Source organism: Heloderma suspectum, chromosome 2 (genome assembly GCF_057233095.1).
Source record: "Heloderma suspectum isolate Gila_16-S chromosome 2, 16-S_ref, whole genome shotgun sequence".
In the NCBI taxonomy this organism is placed as follows: domain Eukaryota; kingdom Metazoa; phylum Chordata; class Lepidosauria; order Squamata; family Helodermatidae; genus Heloderma; species Heloderma suspectum.
The window spans coordinates 379,568,870-379,586,673 of record NC_139459.1 but is presented as its reverse complement, the minus strand read 5'-3'; the positions used below and the strand labels follow the sequence as shown (position 1 = coordinate 379,586,673).

The 17,804-nt window shown below is 48.1% G+C and overlaps 1 protein-coding gene across 1 annotated transcript; it reads right to left on the bottom strand.

The window, feature by feature from the left end:
* Nucleotides 1-93: 93 nt before the first annotated feature.
* Nucleotides 94-12,621, bottom strand: LOC146356341 (vomeronasal type-2 receptor 26-like). Its single transcript, XM_084832593.1, has 4 exons — nucleotides 12,026-12,621; nucleotides 9,420-9,711; nucleotides 1,713-1,902; nucleotides 94-987 (listed from the first exon to the last, which is right to left on the bottom strand). The coding sequence occupies exons 1-4, from the start codon at nucleotides 12,244-12,246 to the stop codon at nucleotides 956-958; spliced, it is 735 nt and encodes a 244-aa protein (XP_084688719.1). The 5' UTR covers nucleotides 12,247-12,621; the 3' UTR covers nucleotides 94-955.
* Nucleotides 12,622-17,804: the final 5,183 nt, after the last annotated feature.

Below are 17,804 nucleotides of genomic sequence, written 5' to 3'. Positions count from 1 at the left end.
GAGTGCCACAGACTATGAGCCTGGTCCTACATACGGAATGCAGCCTGTCTAGAGCAGGATACCAAGATATCTCTCAGACACAGAAACCACTCTCCAGTGAACTAGGAATGATTATGTGCACATTACATCTCCACACCGATTCTTTCAGCACTATGGTGGTGTTGCAAAATAAAAACGCAATACCTGCCATGACTGCAGCTTTTGATGTTTCAGCCTGTCCCGTCCACCCACCATTATCATAGTCTGCTTTGGTCGGGATAAATATGCAGCATTTAAAGCATGGGCCACTGCTTGAACAGTGTTGTAGGCACTGAAGCTGTCTTGGGACAGGGCCCTCTCAACCTCCTCCAGGGGCAGAGTCCTCAGTTTCTCTTTCTCTGTGCATCTTTTCCAGCTTCTCTTGGAAAACACATGGTTTGAAGATAAACAATCAAAGGATTCATCCCAAAACAGACGCAGAGGAGAGGTAAACGGTTGATAGTAATCATATTGTGTCCTTTTTTGTGTAGTCACTTTGAAGGTCCAAGAACCATGGATGAACTTGAAGGTACCATGATCAACAAACAGGTTGAAGTCAATGTCTGGAAAAGTTGTTGTGATCCAGACTTTTGCTCCATTTTCTTTCTTTGCAAGCATTCTTTGCATATTGATAACTGGCTGAAATACATATTGAACATCTGCATACAATACAACTACGTTGACTTGTCGCCGCACAACAGATAATTTACTCTCATGTCTGATTCTTATGTGTAGTCTTTGTGAGAAGGCAACACAAATTCCACTCCTGGTCAACAGAGGTGTCATGGCTCTCATGAACCTGTCTCCATTGTCATTGTCTGGAGCAAAGAGACCGATCCACGTCCATCCGAAAAACAGGAGCAGTTGGACAATCCCCTGATACTGGGTTTCTTCCCTTGGGCCCATCCGGTGGATGAAAGGGAACTGACTTCTATCATTAAGAACATGAGTAGCAACACCATAACTGATCTAGTGAGGGAAGGAAGAAACTGGTCGTTTGCACTGATTTGTTTTCAGGATGAAATCAGGTTTTTATTAATCTGAAATCATTAATATCTAACAAAACTGGGGGTGGAGTTCTAAAATATCCAAAGGATCCTTTGTGGCCCTTCCATCCTTTGTGTGGTTTGCTCAAAGAGGTACAGTTGGGTCCTTGACAGTGTGGGGACAGGAGACTCAAGCAAACCTACCCCATAAAAAAAGCGCTCCCCAAAGGCAATGTTTTTCTTTTCCCCATGGGAGTAAATGTAAACCTTTCAGTTATTCCAAACACCATAGGGTAAGGGTGTATGAACCCCACTCACCAATCTGTCTAAGGGGTGCGCGGGAGGGGAGGCATTCCATTCCTCACCCCAGTATCCTCCCTGGCTGGCTCCATTCCATGGCGAGTCCATGGAGCCACCAGCCGGGCCCATCCGCAGCCAGACTTTTGTTTGCTGCCCTGCCGGTGGGAGGACGCATATGGCATCCAGCATAGCAGATGCCATTTGCGTCCCTGGTCTTTTCATGATAAACTATGTAAATATTTACGTAGCCTATTATAAAAAGAACAGGGGCGCAAATGGCATCCGCTACTCTGGACGACATTTGCATCCACACACTGACAGCAGACACAAGGATTCAACGGATGGACCCAGACCTGGCCAGTGCCAGGTAGGGTCTATCTCAGAACTAGGGATGTACGAAAAACTTACCTGGTTTTGTCCAGGGACATCCGCGTTGGGGGGGAGGCACTCCGTCACTCCCCCCAAAATCCTCGACGGGGGGAGAGGCGACCCATTCCTCCCTCCTGGGATCCTGCCCAGCTGGCTCCGCTCCACGGCCAGGCCACGGAGCCGCCAGCCAGGCCAACCCGCAGTGGGGCCTCCGTCCGCTGCCGGGCTGCTGTAGACGCAAATGACATCCTGAGTAGGGACGATTTTACGTACCCATAGTACTTACTACATAAGTATTTATGAAGCCTATCACGGCAAGCAAAAAAAAAAACACAGCACGCGCAAATGGTGGCGGCTATGGAGGACACCATTTGCGTTCCTTTTTTTCACCATTTTAGCCTATGTAAATATTTACGTAGGCTAAAAGAGCGGGGGGGGAAAGGAATGTGAATGGTGCCCACTACACCATTTGCGTTCCCCTTTTCTTTTCGCCATAATAGCCTAGGTAAACATTTACGTAGGCTAAAACAACGAAAAAAAGGGAACGCTAATGGCGGCCACCGTAGCCGCAGCCAATTGCGTTCACTGTTTTGTTTTGTTTTTTGCTTGCCACGATAGGCCACATAAATACTTACATAGCCCATCATGGCCTCCACAGGGACGCAAATGGCGTCCCTGCATTAGCCGTGATAGGCTTAGGGTTGGCAGAGAATTTCTCCCCGAAACTTCGGGGGGCCAAGCGCCAAAGTGTACGGCCCCCCGAACAAGTTTCGGGGAGAAATTCTCCGCCCCCCTGCCCCCTGCACCCCCCCCCCAGGATGGGACTTACCTTTGCCGAATGTCCCTCCCAGCGGCGGGTCCTGCTGACGGTTCGGCGGGTCTTCGTCCGGGGCGGGAGCGGCAGCCGGTCTTTCGACCGGCTGCCGCCGCCGCCATTCCAATAAAAGAAAAAAAAACGCCCCCGTGATAGGCTACGTGACGATTAACGTAGCCTATCACGGCTAGATTTGCAAAGTCAGCCATGATAGGCTACGTCAATCGTCACGTAGCCTATCCCGGGTGACTTTAAAAAAAAAAAAAAGCGCGTACGGATAATGGCGGCCCCCATAGCGAGCCGCCATTCCCGTTCCTTATTTGGTCGCTGTAGTCTACGTAAATCTTTACGTAGAGTACGGCAAAAATAAGGGCAACGTAAATAGCGTTGCCCTTATTTTCGCCGTAGTCTACGTAAAGATTTACGTAGACTACAGCAACCAAATAAGGAACGCGAATGGCGGCTCCCTATGGGGGCCGCCATTTGCGTACGCGCTTTTTTTTTTTTAAGTCACCCGTGATAGGCTACGTGATGATTTATGTAGCCTATCACGGCTGGCTTTGCAGATCTAGCCGTGATAGGCTACGTTAATCGTCATGTAGCCTATCACGGGGGCATTTTTTTTTTAACTTTTTAGTTCGCGGCCGGGCGAGGCCAGGCGAGGCGGGAAGCCTCCCCCCCCCCGGCCTGAACTTCGCGGGGGGAGCAGCGAAGCGCCTCCCCCCCACCACGAAAAGCTTCGAGGGCAGGTAAGGGACTTTCGTGCACCCCTAAATAGGCTACGTAATTATTTACATAGCCTATCACGGCTATGATGAGGAAGAGAATGGTGGCTGCAGACGCGGATGGCAGCAGGTAAGAGCTCCGTTTCATGTGCCTTTCGTGGGGTGGGGGTCGGGGGCTTCATTCCACCACGGATTTCAGGGGCCGAATGCACTGCCAGTGCATTCAGCCTCACTGAGATCCGTGTCAGAATTCTCTGACATCCCCACAGTGGGACCAAGATCGCGAGGTGGTGAGGGGGAATGGCCCGTTCTGCCATGGACTCCGGTGAAAGAATCCGGCCTCATTGGAGTCCGTGGAAGAATTCTCCGCCACCCCTAGAGTAGAGCAGTTCACTTGAGGACACAATGAGATAAAGGTTAATCCTGCTCCCTGCCGTGAGTTAGCTCAGAGGAAGGGGAAAATGTAAGCCCCCCTCCCAAGTGTGTTCCAGATTCTGTTTCTGAGGCACACTGGAGCCTTTTTCAGGAATCACAGAGAAGATGGGGCAACATGAGCAGAATTGATAGCAGGTCCGTGCCTTTAGCTCAGGGGTGGGCAACTTCATGGGTCTGGTGGGTACACTGCCGTCCGTCCAATGGTGGAGTGGCTGCACACCACCAATACCACCACATATGGCCACATGACCCAAATCCCAGAGTGCTGGGAACACGTTGTGCAGGGAGAGAGCGTGTTATTTCCCAGTAGAATTGGGATCCCCTCAGGCCACCAAAGAACTGATTGGCACACTTTCCAGTGTCCAATTTCAATGACTATGAAGGCATCCACAACAATTGCCAGGGGAGACATATATGGCCTGCAGGCTGCTTCTTGCCCACCCCTGCTTTAGCAACACCTGTATCATCATGTGGCTTGTGCCGATTTCCCTCTGTTCAAGTGCTGGCTTTGCTTCACTTCCATTCAATCACAGCCAAAAAGTAGGGATGGCGGAGAATTCCGCCACGGACTCCAGTGAAGCTGGATTCTTAGAATCCCCCCCCCCCGGGGGCTGTGGCAGAATGGACCACTCCACCCAGACACCCGTGAATTCTGACCCGGACAGATCCTACCTGGCAGGCTGGCACAGCCAGCACCGGGTCTCGCCGGGTCCGTCTGCTGCCCCGTGTGGAGGCAAAATGGCTGTGCCTCCCTTTGGCCATGATAGGCTATGTAAAGATTCACATAGACTATCATGGCAAAAAGGAAAGGGCGCAAATGGCGTCTGCTACACCATTTGCATACCTCCCTTTGGCTGTGATAGGCTACGGAAAGATTTACGTAGCCTATCACAGCCTTCAGCAAAGGAGATTGTTACCTTGTTGTGGTGCTGGAGCTTGAGCACCTCAATGACGTCAGGAGCTAAACCGTGAAGGGACACCCAAGACGGGAAGGTCATGGCAGAGAGGTCAGACTAAATACGATCCCTGGGGAAGGAAATGGCAACCCACCCCAGTATTCTTGCCATGAAAACTAAATGGATCAGTACAACCAGAGATATGTCAGTATACCATCGGAAGATGGGACTCCTGGTCGGAAGGTGGTCAAAATGCTACTGGGGAGGAACAGAGGATAAGTTCAGCTAGCCCCAGATGTGATGACACAGCTAGCTCCAAGCCGAAAGGACAGCTAGCAGCTGATGGTGCTGGTGGTGAACGACGAATCCGATGTTCTAAAGATCAACACAACTTAGGAACCTGGAATGTAAGATCTATGAGCCAGGGCAAATTGGATGTGGTTATTGGGGAGATGTCAAGATTAAAGATAGACATTCTGGGTGTCAGTGAACTGAAACGGACTGGAATGGGCCACTTCGCATCAAATGACCAGAGATCTACTACTGTGGACAGGAGGACCACAGAAGAAATGGAGTAGCCTTCATAATTAATAATAAAGTGGCTAGAACAGTGCTTGGACACAATCCAAAAAATGACAGAATGATCTCAATTCGAATTCAGGGTAAGCCATTTAACATCACAGTGATCCAAATATATGCCCCAACCACAGATGCTGAAGAAGCAGAGGTAGATCAGTTCTATGAGGATCTGCAGCACCTACTGGATAGTATGCCAAACAAATATGTTATTTTCATTACAGGAGACTGGAATGCTAAGGTGGGTAGTCAAACGACACCTGGAATTACAGGCAAGCATGGTCTGGGAGAACAAAATGAAGCGGGACATAGGCTGATAGAATTTTGCCAAGACAACTCACTGTGCATAACAAACACTCTCTTCCAATAACCTAAGAGACGACTTTATACATGGACTTCAACTGACGGTCGACACTGAAATCAGATTGACTACATCCTTTGTAGCCAAAGGTGGTGGACATCTATGCAGTCGGTAAAAACAAGACCTGGAGCTGATTGTAGTTCAGATCATGAACTTCTGATTGCACAAGTTAGAATCAGACTCAAGAGAATAGGGAAGACCCACAGATCAGTTAGATATGAGCTCACTAATATTCCTCATGAATATGCAGTAGAGGTGAAGAATAGACTTAAGGGACTAGATTTAGTAGATAGGGTCCCGGAAGAACTATGGACAGAAGTTCGGAACATTGTTCAGGGGGCAGCAACAAATAATGTCCAAAAGAAAAAGAAAACCAAGAAGGCAAGATGGCTGTCTACTGAGACACTGGAAGCAGCTCAAGAAAGAAGGAAAGCAAAAGGCAACAGTGATAGAGATATGCCCAATTAAATGCAAAATTCCAGAGGTTAGCCAGAAGAGATAAGGAATTATTTTTAAACAAGCAATGTGCAGAAGTGGAAGAAGATAATAGAATAGGAAGGACAAGAGACCTCTTCCAGAAAATTAGAAACATCGGAGGTAAATTCCAGGCAAAAATGGGTATGATCAAAAACAAAGATGGCAAGGTCCTAACAGAAGCAGAAGAGATCAAGAAAAGGTGGCAAGAATATACGGAAGATCTGTATAGGAAGGATAATAATTTTGGGGATAGATTTGATGGTGTGGTCAGTGAGCTAGAGCCAGACATCCTGAAGAGTGAGGTTGAATGGGCCTTAAGAAGCATTGCTAATAACAAGGCAGCAGGAGATGACGGTATCCCAGCTGAACTGTTTAAAATCTTGCAAGGTGATGCTGTCAGGGTGATGCATGCCATATGCCAGCAAATTTGGAAAACACAAGAATGGCCAACAGATTTATTTATTTATTTTATTTATTATTAAATTTATTAATCGCCCATCTGGCTGGTCACCCAGCCACTCTGGGCGATGCACAACATACAATAAAAACAGTTTAAAACAATAAAATTCTACAATAAAAACATTTTCTACAATACCCTAACCCACCCCAAATGCCTGCCTGAACAACAATGTCTTTAATGCACGAAGGAAGCTCATTAAAGAGGGGGCATGACGGAGTTCCCTAGGGAGGGAGTTCCACAGAGTGGGGGCCACCACAGAAAAGGCCCTCTCCCTCATCCCCACCAGTCTAGCTGTCCTGGCTGATGGGACAGAGAGAAGGCCATCCAAGGCTGATCTTGTTAAGCGGCCTGTCTGGTGCTGCTGGAGGTTCTCCTTAAGATAGGCTGGGCCAGAACCATATAGGGTTTTAAAGGTCAAAACCAACACCTTGAATTTGGCCCAGAAAACAACTGGTAACCAGTGCAACTCCTTCAGCACTGGAGTGATGTGATCTCGCCGGTGGCTGCCTTTAATCAGGCGAGCCGCCGTGCTCTGTACCAGCTGCAGTTTCCGAACCGTCTTCAAGGGTAACCCCACGTAGAGCGCATTACAGTAGTCTAAACGAGAGGAGATCAGGGCATGTACTACCGATGGGAGCAGATGGTCGGGAAGGAAGGGGCGCAGCCGCCGTATCAGATGGAGTTGATACAGTGCTGTCCAGCTCACAGCTGACACCTGAGCCTCCATGGACAGCTGGGAGTCCAAAATGACCCCCAGGCTGAGGACCTGGTCTTTCAAGGGTAGCCGTACCCCATTCAACACCAGGTCAACATCCCCCAGCCTCCTCTTGTCTCCCACCAAAAGTACCTCGGTCTTGTCAGGGTTCAGCTTCAGCCTATTCCTCCCCATCCAGCCACTCACCGTCTCCAGACATTTGGACAGGGATTCTACGGCCAACCTTGGTGAAGATTTAAACGAGAGGTAGAGCTGCGTGTCATCCGCATATTGATGACACTGCACCCCAAACCTCCTGATGATAGCCCCCAGCGGCTTCACATAGATTGGACAAGATCAACTTATATCCCCATACCAAAAAAGGGAAGCACCAAAGAATGTTCAAACTATCGAACAGTGGCACTTATTTCACATGCCAGTAAGGTAACGCTCAAGATCTTGCAAGGTAGACTCCAGCAATTCATGGAGCGAGAATTGCCAGATGTACAAGCTGGGTTTAGAAAAGGTAGAGGAATTAGAGACCAAATTGCCGATTTCTGCTGGATAATGGAAAAAGCCGGGGAGTTTCAGAAAAACATCTATTTCTGTTTTATTGACTATTCTAAAGCCTTGGACTGTGTGGATCAGAACAAATTGTGGCAAGTTCTTGGTGGTATGGGGATACCAAGTCATCTTGTCTGCCTCCTGAGGAATCTGTATAACGATCAAGTAGCAACAGTGAGAACAGACCATGGAACAACGACTGGTTTAAGATTGGGAAAGGAGTATGGCAGGGTTGTATACTCTCACCCTACCTATTCAACCTGTATGCAGAACACATCATGCGATGTGCTGGGCTTGATGAAGCCAAGGCTGGAGTTCAAATCGCTGGAAGAAACATTAACAATCTCCGATATGCAGATGATACCACTTTGATGGCTGAAAGCAAGGAGGAGCTGAGGAACCTCATGACGAAGGTGAAAGAAGAAAGTGCAAAAGCTGGGTTGCAGTTCAACCTCAAAAAAACCAAGATTATGGCAACCAGCTTGATTGCTAACTGGAAAATAGAGGGACAAAACCTGGAGGCAGTGACAGAGTTTGTCTTTCTAGGTGCAAAGATTACTGCAGATGCTGGCTGCAGCCAGGAAATTAGAAGATGTTTACTTCTTGGGAGGAGAGCAATGACAAATCTTGATAAAATAGTGAAGAGCAGAGACATCACACTGACAACAAAGGTCCACATAGTTCAAGCAATGGTATTCCCTGTAGTAACCTATGGCTGTGAGAGCTGGACCATAAGGAAGGCTGAGTGAAGGAAGATAGATGCTTTTGAACTGTGGTGCTGGAGGAAAATTCTGAGAGTGCCTTGGACTGCAAGATGATCAAACCAGTCCATACTCCAGGAAAGAAAGCCAGACTGCTCACTTAAGGGAAGGATATGAAAGGCAAAACTGAAGTACTTTGGCGACATCATGAGAAGACAGGATACCCTGGAGAAGATGCTGATGCTAGGGAAAGTGGAATGTGAAAGGAAGAGGGCTGACCAAGGGCAAGATGGATGGATGATATTCTGGAGGTGATGGACTCGACCCTGTGGGAGCTGGGGGTGGCGACAGCTGACAGGAAGATCTGGTGTGGGCTGGTCCATGAAGTCACGAAGAGTCAGAAGTGACTGACCGAATAAACAACCACCACCACGGCCAAAGGGAAGAACGCAAATGGCATCCGCTATGCCATTTGTGTGCCTCCTTTTTTGCCGTGATAGGCTACAAAAATCTTTACGTAGCCTATCACGGCCAAAGGGAGGCACGCAAATGGCATCAGCTATGCCGGACACCATTTGCGTCCATAAACCAGCTGAGGCCAGAATTCCAGCAGTGGCCAGCCCTGGCCGGCAGCTCCGCAGACTCACTGTGGAGCACAGCAGGCCAGGGAGAATTCAGTGGGGGAGGACCGGATCTCCTCTCCCCCCATGACCCCCCAGCAGACCAAGGTAGGTGGGGTCTGTACACCCCTACCAAAAAGAGAGAAGCAGGAATGGACAGGGTTGGGCACTGGGCCCCTCTGAGCCCATGAGGTCTGGGCAAGCACCACCCCATGCTAATACCTGATTATGGTCCTCCTTCAGACACACATTTTGCTGCCTTGGCTCCCATTCAACAGTGTCACCACAGTCACTACTCACCTCCAATATACACTCCAGAGGACCTGCTTCCCCACTGAGCAGAGATGCTTTGGAATGGAGTCCAAGCTGAGCCAGAGGCCAGCTCCCATTGAAATGTAGATGGCCTCCCCTCCCCATTCATACCTGTGGGATCTTGTAGATGCCTGACATGACTGAAATCAGGATGGAGAGGTCAGATTCAACCCCTTCAACAAGGACCAGTGGGTTATTCCTTCTCCCACAGTTGTAATTTGGAAGATTGCTTTTCCCACCAGTAAGCAGGTGTAGCATGGCATAGGAAGTGGTTCTTCCATAATAATGGCTCTCATAGATGTCGTAGCCCAACGTGATGTTGGGTAAGAGCCTGGGATTCTGATTGATCTCCTGGATGGCAAACAAGAAGGACAAGCTGTGCCAGTACCTCAGACGTACACGACTGGAAAACAATAAATAGAAATTACAAGAGATGTGTCACACAGTCATCCTTCATGCAAAGAAAACAAAATGTCACTTCCTTTCTTTTTTAAATCTATAGCCCTTTTCATGCTATCTAAATGTCAGTGTAAGGATTTTCTTGGGCCTTGCATTTCACATTTGGGTACAGTATGGGGAGTTTAAAGTTTAAGGGGTAAGAGATGGTTCTTATAGGTGGATTAATGCTGATGTGTAATGGGGCAAGTAGGGGAGCAAAATCTACTGTATTGGAAGCTTGCTAGATGTCATATAGAAACTGATACGAGATGTCATGTCAGTTGGAAGGTTATCAACTGTCTCTTCCCTATAAGGAAACTGGGTAAAAGGTTTGGGATTTCCCTGTCTGGAAATAAAGGGAAGAAAAAAGGAGCTGCCGACTATATGAAAGCAGAACTAAGTCACAAACAACATGATTCACATTAGGGGGAGAGAACTTTGGGGAAAAGTTGGACTTTCTGGGTACAGGATGACCTATAATGTAACATCGACCAATAGGTATAAAGATTGTAGAATATGTATTAATAAGGAGGTCACCAAGTTTGGAAGAGTATTGAAGTCCATGCATAATGGGACAGGGGGTCTTTCCCCTGGTTATAGGGACTTTAAGGAAGTCCTGTATTGTAATGAATGTTGGAAATCTTTGCCAGAAAAAGGAGGACCCGCTTGTTGGTAAAGTACAGGTGTGAGTGGTAGTCATTCAGATGCAGGATGTGTGAGTATGTCTCTGCTCAGCTGAAGGTTTGCACATGTATTAAACTTTTTATTTCTTTATCTTTCTTTAATAAATGCATTTTGTTTATGTTTTTGTTTTAGTCCTTATTTGTACAATTTAAATAAATCTGAGTGAATGTGAACACTCTATCTCAGTCCCCGAAGGAACATCGCCTACATCATCAGGACCAAGCTGAGGCTGTTTAAAGTGTGCCTTTAAGTGTGCCAATGCCAGGGACTAGGACTGTGGACCGCTTCGGCAGGAGGCCCAAAGCGCAAGTCAAAGCGGGCTGCTTTGGGTCACTTTGTGCCCTTTCTGAGGTGAAGCGGAGGGGGCATGAACTGACCCAGAGCAGGTCAGGGGCTCACTGAAGCACTCGGTGTGCTTTGGAGCTTGGGCCCCTGATCCAGGCCCCCCCCCAGGTCCTTACCTGAGTCACCTTCTCCCCCGCCACTACCCCCTCTGCCTTCCCTGTCACCGCATTTGCTGCCGCTGCCCAGTCTGCCACCATCTCCTGAGGCCTGGACGTGTGTTGACTAATCTTCTTCCAGGGAGCCTCCATTTTTAAAATGGCGACTCCCTGCAAGAAGAGTTGCCAAGTGTCCAGGCCTGGTGTTTAATGGGGTTTACTCCTAAGTAAGTGGTATAGGATTACAAACTACTCTCTTCTGAAAGGCGTTAATGACAGCCAAACTACAGTTTTTCTGCTCCTCTGTCATTTGGGGGTGGGGGGAGAGGACCGTAACTTTTGTATAAACACCTTTTTAAAAAAACAAAAACAACATTGGCTCTTCGAAGGGCAGAACATTCACAAAAAGTTGAAAGTGCCTGGCTTAGGACACACGCTCTGTTTCAAGTTCTTTGATTCATCGCCTTTTGCCTTCAGTGGTGGTGCTGTGTGTGAGAGAGAGAGATTGGCAGGAGCCCTGTATTTGGTAAGGATGCAGAACACCCTTCCTCAAGCTGCTGCTCTCCAGATGTTTGGGATCACAACCCCCAGCATTCCTGACCATGGGGCATACTGACTGGCAGTGATGGGGATTGCAGTCCAACACAGCTGGGGGCATCAGGTTGGGGAAGGCTGCTCTAAAAAAGAGAGAAGTCAGTGGCACTAAGTTGTTCATCATCACTTCTCCACAACCTCACAGCCTAAGTTGAAATGTTCACCTTTGCTACTCCATTAGTCAGAGACCAGCATAAAAGGCCACAGACCCATACATTTCAATTGCAAGAAATCCATCAGTTGAGTGATACTTAATGCTTAAAAATATTATGACCTTCATAAGGAAAATAATATTAGTACCTTGAAGACAGCCAAGGTAACATTGATATTTATTAGATATGGGATTTTTTTTTTCTTTTGGTTGAAACTATACAAGGAAACCCTTATTATCCAATCATGGGCAATCATTCTTAGATGTTGCCTTCATGTTAACTGAGCTCCCAATCCTCCTTCAAAAGACACAAGAGGGAAAAGCAGGGGGGGTGATTTACCAGGGATGGTCTCCCCAAAATGGGGGTAATTGGACTGCAGGTTGGGAGCAAAGAAATAGACGTTACTTACCAATCACGCCTGTTTAAAGGGGACTCTGAAAAGATGTACGGGTCATGATATTGAAACATTTGTGAAGATATGACTCCGCTAATGAGGATGTCTCCAGGCCGGTAGTAATTCGATGCTCCCTTCTGATGTCTCATCAGATGTGGGGGACACGTTAAACGCTTCATCTCACAGGCTGCAGGGGGCAGCAGCAGGATCACCAGCAGCCGGACCAGTGATACCATTTCGGGTTTCCTGCTGAACTGCCACTGTGACTCTTCCTCTCACCTCCCGAGCCAGCTGGTCAGAAGGAGCCGGGAAACTCATGCCAGGCCGGGGCTGCTGAGTCTCCCCAAATACAGCGAGTGCCGAGCAGAAGGGGAGTTCTGTTAAACTACACCACAAGCACAGTCATCCCAGCCTGCCTGGGATCTCAGCCCAAGCTCCCCGTAGCTCATGAGATATTATATGCACCAGGTTTTGTTCAGGCATAGTGCTAGAAGTTACATTGAGTTATGTTCGATTCTGATGTTTAGGTCATCGGTCTCAAAGGCAATCTCCGGTAAAAATAAAAAGTATCTCTTGAGCTTTGGCAAGAACCTGAACGAATCACTATGTTCTTGATAATTATAAGGGGAAGTGTCACTTCTGCAACTTCATGAACTCTCGGTGTGGCTCTGGACGCAGGTGCCGAGCTGGACAAAAACATGTTTGTGAGATGTCCAGATGTGGCTCCATCTTCTGACAAGGGTCACTGATGGGGGAAAGGTGAGTTTGGCCTGACCATTCTGAAAGAAATAAGTACAAAAGAGCCAGGATCAAGAAAATGATTTTTGATGTATACCAATGGTCAGGAACATGTGGGCCTCCAGAGATTATTGGGCTGCAAGCCCTCGACACCATAGCCAATGGTGATGGATGATGGGAGTTGCAGGCCAAGAACACCGGGAAGGCCACACCTTCCCCATCCCTGCTGTCAATGGATGTGCACACAACTTGGGACACTTTCCCAGCCCTGCTCCCTTCCCTGACTCTCCTAGCTGTACCTCCGTTGCTTGATAAAACAGGCAGTCTGGGATTTCTGCTCATGTACTGCCCACCCCGCTGCACAACTGACTCCCTGGCTGAGGTGCTTGAAGTGGTCTCTGATGTGTGTGTGCGGTCCCCTAAATTTTTGGGGTTGGGGGGACTTCAGTGTACATTCAGAGGGTGTCCTCATGGGGCACCTGGAAGAACTATGGACAGAAGATCTGTATAGGAAGGATAATAATATCGGGGATTTCACATTAAATGACTACCAGATCTACTACTGTAGATTAAGTACTGTAGATACTGAATCTACAGTAGATTTACACTACTGTAGATTCAGTAGAACAGACCATGGAACAATGGACTGGTTTAAGGTCGGGAAAGGAGTACGGCAGGGTTGTATACTCTCACCCTACCTATTCAACCTGTATGCAGAACACATCATGCGACGTGCTGGGCTTGATGAAGCCAAGGCTGGTGTTGACTGATTGACTCATTTGATGGTTTCATTGTATCTTATTTTTTAAAAAGGAAAAACAGCAAAATGTTTCTTCTCAGTGAGGGCACGGGGTCATCATGTCAGTCTGCAGTGTTCTTTAATAGTTTGGCATTGTGCATAACAAGAACAAGTGTGCGTCTGGATGATCTCAGAGGGGGGAACCAAATGGGCCATGAAATGTTTTTATTTTGAATTACTTTTAGTTGACAATTTTTCATATCATCATCAGACGTCTACATGACGTTCCTCAATGGCCTCCTAGCTCCTACACAATGCAATGAATGGATGAAGGCTGCAGGTGTTGCTTGGTATTTGCTGTCTGAAAGAGCAAGAAATGTAGCATCTCTGCTTTTATCAGGAGCAGAATTGCATCAAAGGAGTATTCCTTTTGGAGAAATGCATTCATGTGTTACCATTACCTCTGCGTGGATTTGTTTTTCAAAAGGGGGAAAAGGGACGCTGACTCTTCTAAGTGAAGTCAGGCAGTCATTGTGTCAGTCTGTGGTGTTCTTTGGTTCTTGGGGGTTGTGCGTGACACAAACAGGTGTGTGTGGATGATCTCAGTGCCAGACAAAGAACGTCCAGGAGTGACGTATCAATGTTTTTGATTTTTTTTTACAGTAGACCAAATTTCAAATCACCTTCAGAGATCTATCAGGCATTCCTAGGGATGTTAGAGAATTTCGCCACAGATTCCAGGGAGGCCGAATGCCAGCACATTCAGCCCCCCAGAATCCATGGTGGAACGAAGCCACCCACCCTACCACCATGCAAAATCGGCCTCAAACGGAGCCTACTTTTGTTGGCCATTCCGGTCCTCCTCGAATGGTGGCCGCATCTGTGGCCACCATTCGCCTCCTTTCCAATGGCCATGATAGGCTACGTAAGTATTTATGTAGCCTATCACGGCAAATGCAGGGATGCCATTTGCATCCCTGCGGAGGCTGTGATAGGCTACGTAAATATATACATAGACCATCATGGCAATAGGCAGGAACGCAAATGGTGGACGCTGTAGCCACCGCCATTTGCGTTCCTGCCTATTGCTGTTATAGGTTACGTATATATTTACATAGCTTATCACGGCAAAAGACAGGGACGCAAATGGCGGCGGCTATGGCGGCCGCCATTTGCGTCCCTGCGCAGCCCAGCGGCTGGATGTCCGGCTGCGGACAGCCCCAGCCAGCAGCTCCGCAGAGTTGCTACGGAGGTGAGCCGGCTGGGGAGGATTCCGGGGGGAGGAACAGAGCGCCTCCCCCCCACCGTGAATGACATCAGATGAAATGGTGAGTCAATTTCGTGCATCCCTAGGCATTCCTGAATGGCCTACAGTGCAGTACAAAGAACATATGACGGCTGTAGTTGTTGCTTCGTATTGGTTGTTTGAAAAAGCAAGTCACGTAGCATCTCTGTTTTATCAGGAACTAGGGTGTCAGAGAAATCCACCCAAATTTTAAATGGGATCGAATTCTGACACATCTGGCCACAGAATCCTCCTCGGAATGGGGCGGCCTGGTCGACCCAGACCGGAGCTCACGTGGACCCTTTTTTTTTTTGTCCGCCAAATGGAGGATTTTATGAAGATAATTAAGAAAGAAATGCCGTAAATCAGAATGAATTGAAGAGACCATAAATGGGATTTTATGAAAATAAATGCCCAGTTTCCTGTGATGACGCAGCCTTCTTTCGCTGGGAGGGATTGAGTCACAAACTGCACGTGAAGCCTGACTGAGTCACGAGTGCACGTAGCCTCAATCTTTTTCTTTCCTGTCTGTGGAGCTGAGGTCAGGTGAGGTCAGGTGACTGAGATCCCTCCAGGACACTCCCCATCCCACCAGGAAAATAACGTCATTGGGGGAGGAAATTCAAGGGAGGGGGAGGGGAGGGGGTCCCTCCATTTTTCCCGCTTCACAGAATTAATGTGCTTTACAATGTGCCCCTATTTAGTTAGTATTTAGTGATTTGGGGGTGGGGGCAGGAAGGCCAGGCCAGCAGCCTGTGTTTAGGCCTGCTGAGAAGGACTCCATCCTCCATCATCCTGGGCTTTTCAGGCTTCACAGGGTTAATTTGCTTTACAATGTGCCCCTATATAGTATTTATTTAGCAATTTTGGGGTAGGAGGTGGGAAGGCCAGCAGCAAAGGACTCCATCCTACAGCAGCCTGTATTTAGGCCTGTGTTTTTCAGGCTGCATGGATGGACTCCATCCTCCAGCAGCAGCCTCAAACTACTTTCACTATATCTGCGATTGTAGGCTGTTCAGATGATTTCAGCTTTGCTATAGTGAAATGTGTTCCTGAGTAATTCTCTTACCACCACCACCACCACATGCATTTCTGTCTCCTCCTGCCCAGAGACATGAACATGGAGAAAAGAGGAACCCATAGTCAATCCAGCACTCAAAAGATGCGTGGACGCCTGGCGAGAACATTCAGCGCTGAGGTTGCATTTCAACGGCATTTTGAGGAGATGGAACAGGAGGAAGCCCAAGGTGTGACCAGCAGTGACAACAGCCCCAGCACCAGTCCACCCCGCAAGCGTAAGCAGCACACACCACCAAATACTGCCACTGAAAGTGGCACAGGCACAGCCAGCTGCAACTCCGGAGGAAGAGGAAGAAAGTTCATGGATGGTGAGTGGGAGGGCAGTGTCTCCAAAGAGGATGAAAATGTTCCCAAGGAGATTCTACAGCGGCGGAATGGAAGTCAAGAAGTCTATGTCATTCCAAAGGATGAATCTGGTAAGACTCTGTCATCACAGGTGCTTATAGGGTGAGTCCCTATGTGTGGCGCTTCTTCAAATGTGCAGAAAATGACCTATGTCGTGGTTTGTGATATTTGTAGAAGCCCTGTGTGGCTAGGGCTGTGGACGAGTGGGCATGTCTGCCATGAGGCGACACAGGAAGGTGCATCATGCGCTTCTTGTGCCCAAAGATAGTAAAGGCAAGTCCCTCTCACAACCATCCAAAAAGAGCATTACCACCTTCCTTGCCTCAACTTGCAAAGACCTAACACAAGGTGGTGTGGGTGAGAAGGGCACAGAAGGCAACTTAGCTAAGAGGCAGGTGTCAATGGAGAAATGCCTCACGCTGACAGTGACACAGAAATCCCATCTGACTAGGGATAGACGAAAGTCACTTACCTGTCCTCAAAGCTTGTTTGCGGTGGGGGGGAGGCGCTTCGCTGCTCCCCCCCGTGAAGTTCAGGCCGGGGGGGAGGCTTCCCGCCTTGCCTGGCCAAAATTCAGGCCGGGGAGGAGGCGCCTCGCCTCGCCCGGCCGCGAACTAAAAAGTATTTTTTAAAAAAAAAAAACTCCCCCGTGATAGGCTATGTGACGATTAACGTAGCCTATCACGGCTAGATCTGCAAAGTCAGCCGTGATAGGCTACGTTAATCGTCACGTAGCCTATCACGGGTGACTTTAAAAAAAAAAAAGCGCGTACGCTAATGGCGGCCCCCATAGGGAGCCGCCATTCGCGTTCCTTATTTGGCCGCTGTAGTCTACGTAAATCTTTACGTAGACTACAGCGAAAATAAGGGCAATGCAAATAGCATTGCCCTTATTTTCTCCGTAGTCTACGTAAAGATTTCAGAAGGGAGCTCCAGCAGGATTTGAAGTGCGCGGTTGGAGAAGGCATTCATCTAACAAGTGACACATGGACAAGCAATCAAAGTCTTATCTGTGTGTCATTGTGCAATGGGCATCCGTCAATGCGAGCATCAGACAGACTTGGAGAACAGCGACATTGGCCCTCACAATGTTCTCAGGGACACACACAGCAGAAAACATTACAGTAACATCAGTGGTGTTGTTCAGTCCTGGTTCGCCCCCTTAAATCTAACAGTGGGCTGTGTAGCAACAGATAATGCCTCCAACTACCTGAAAGCAGCCCGCATCGCAGGGCTAAACCACATTCAGTGCATTGCGCACTGTTTGAACCTTGTGGTGCATTCGGGATTGAGCGACGCATCTCCTAAAATAGGCAAGCTACTTAAGGGGGCTCGATCCATTTGCACCCACTTCAGGCAGTCCTGCTCAGCAGTGGAGGCAATAGGCGCCATCTAACGTAGCCATGGTCTTCCACAACACAAATTCATCTCGGATGTGTGCACACGCTGGAACAGCACATTGCATATGCTTCAGAGGCTCTGTGAGCAGAGAGCTGCTATAAACGACTACATTACTGAGAAACAACACCACTCCAAATTTGTTGTCACATGACAGCAGTGGGTCTTGATGCAAGACCTAGTGGACATTTTAAAATATTTGATGAATG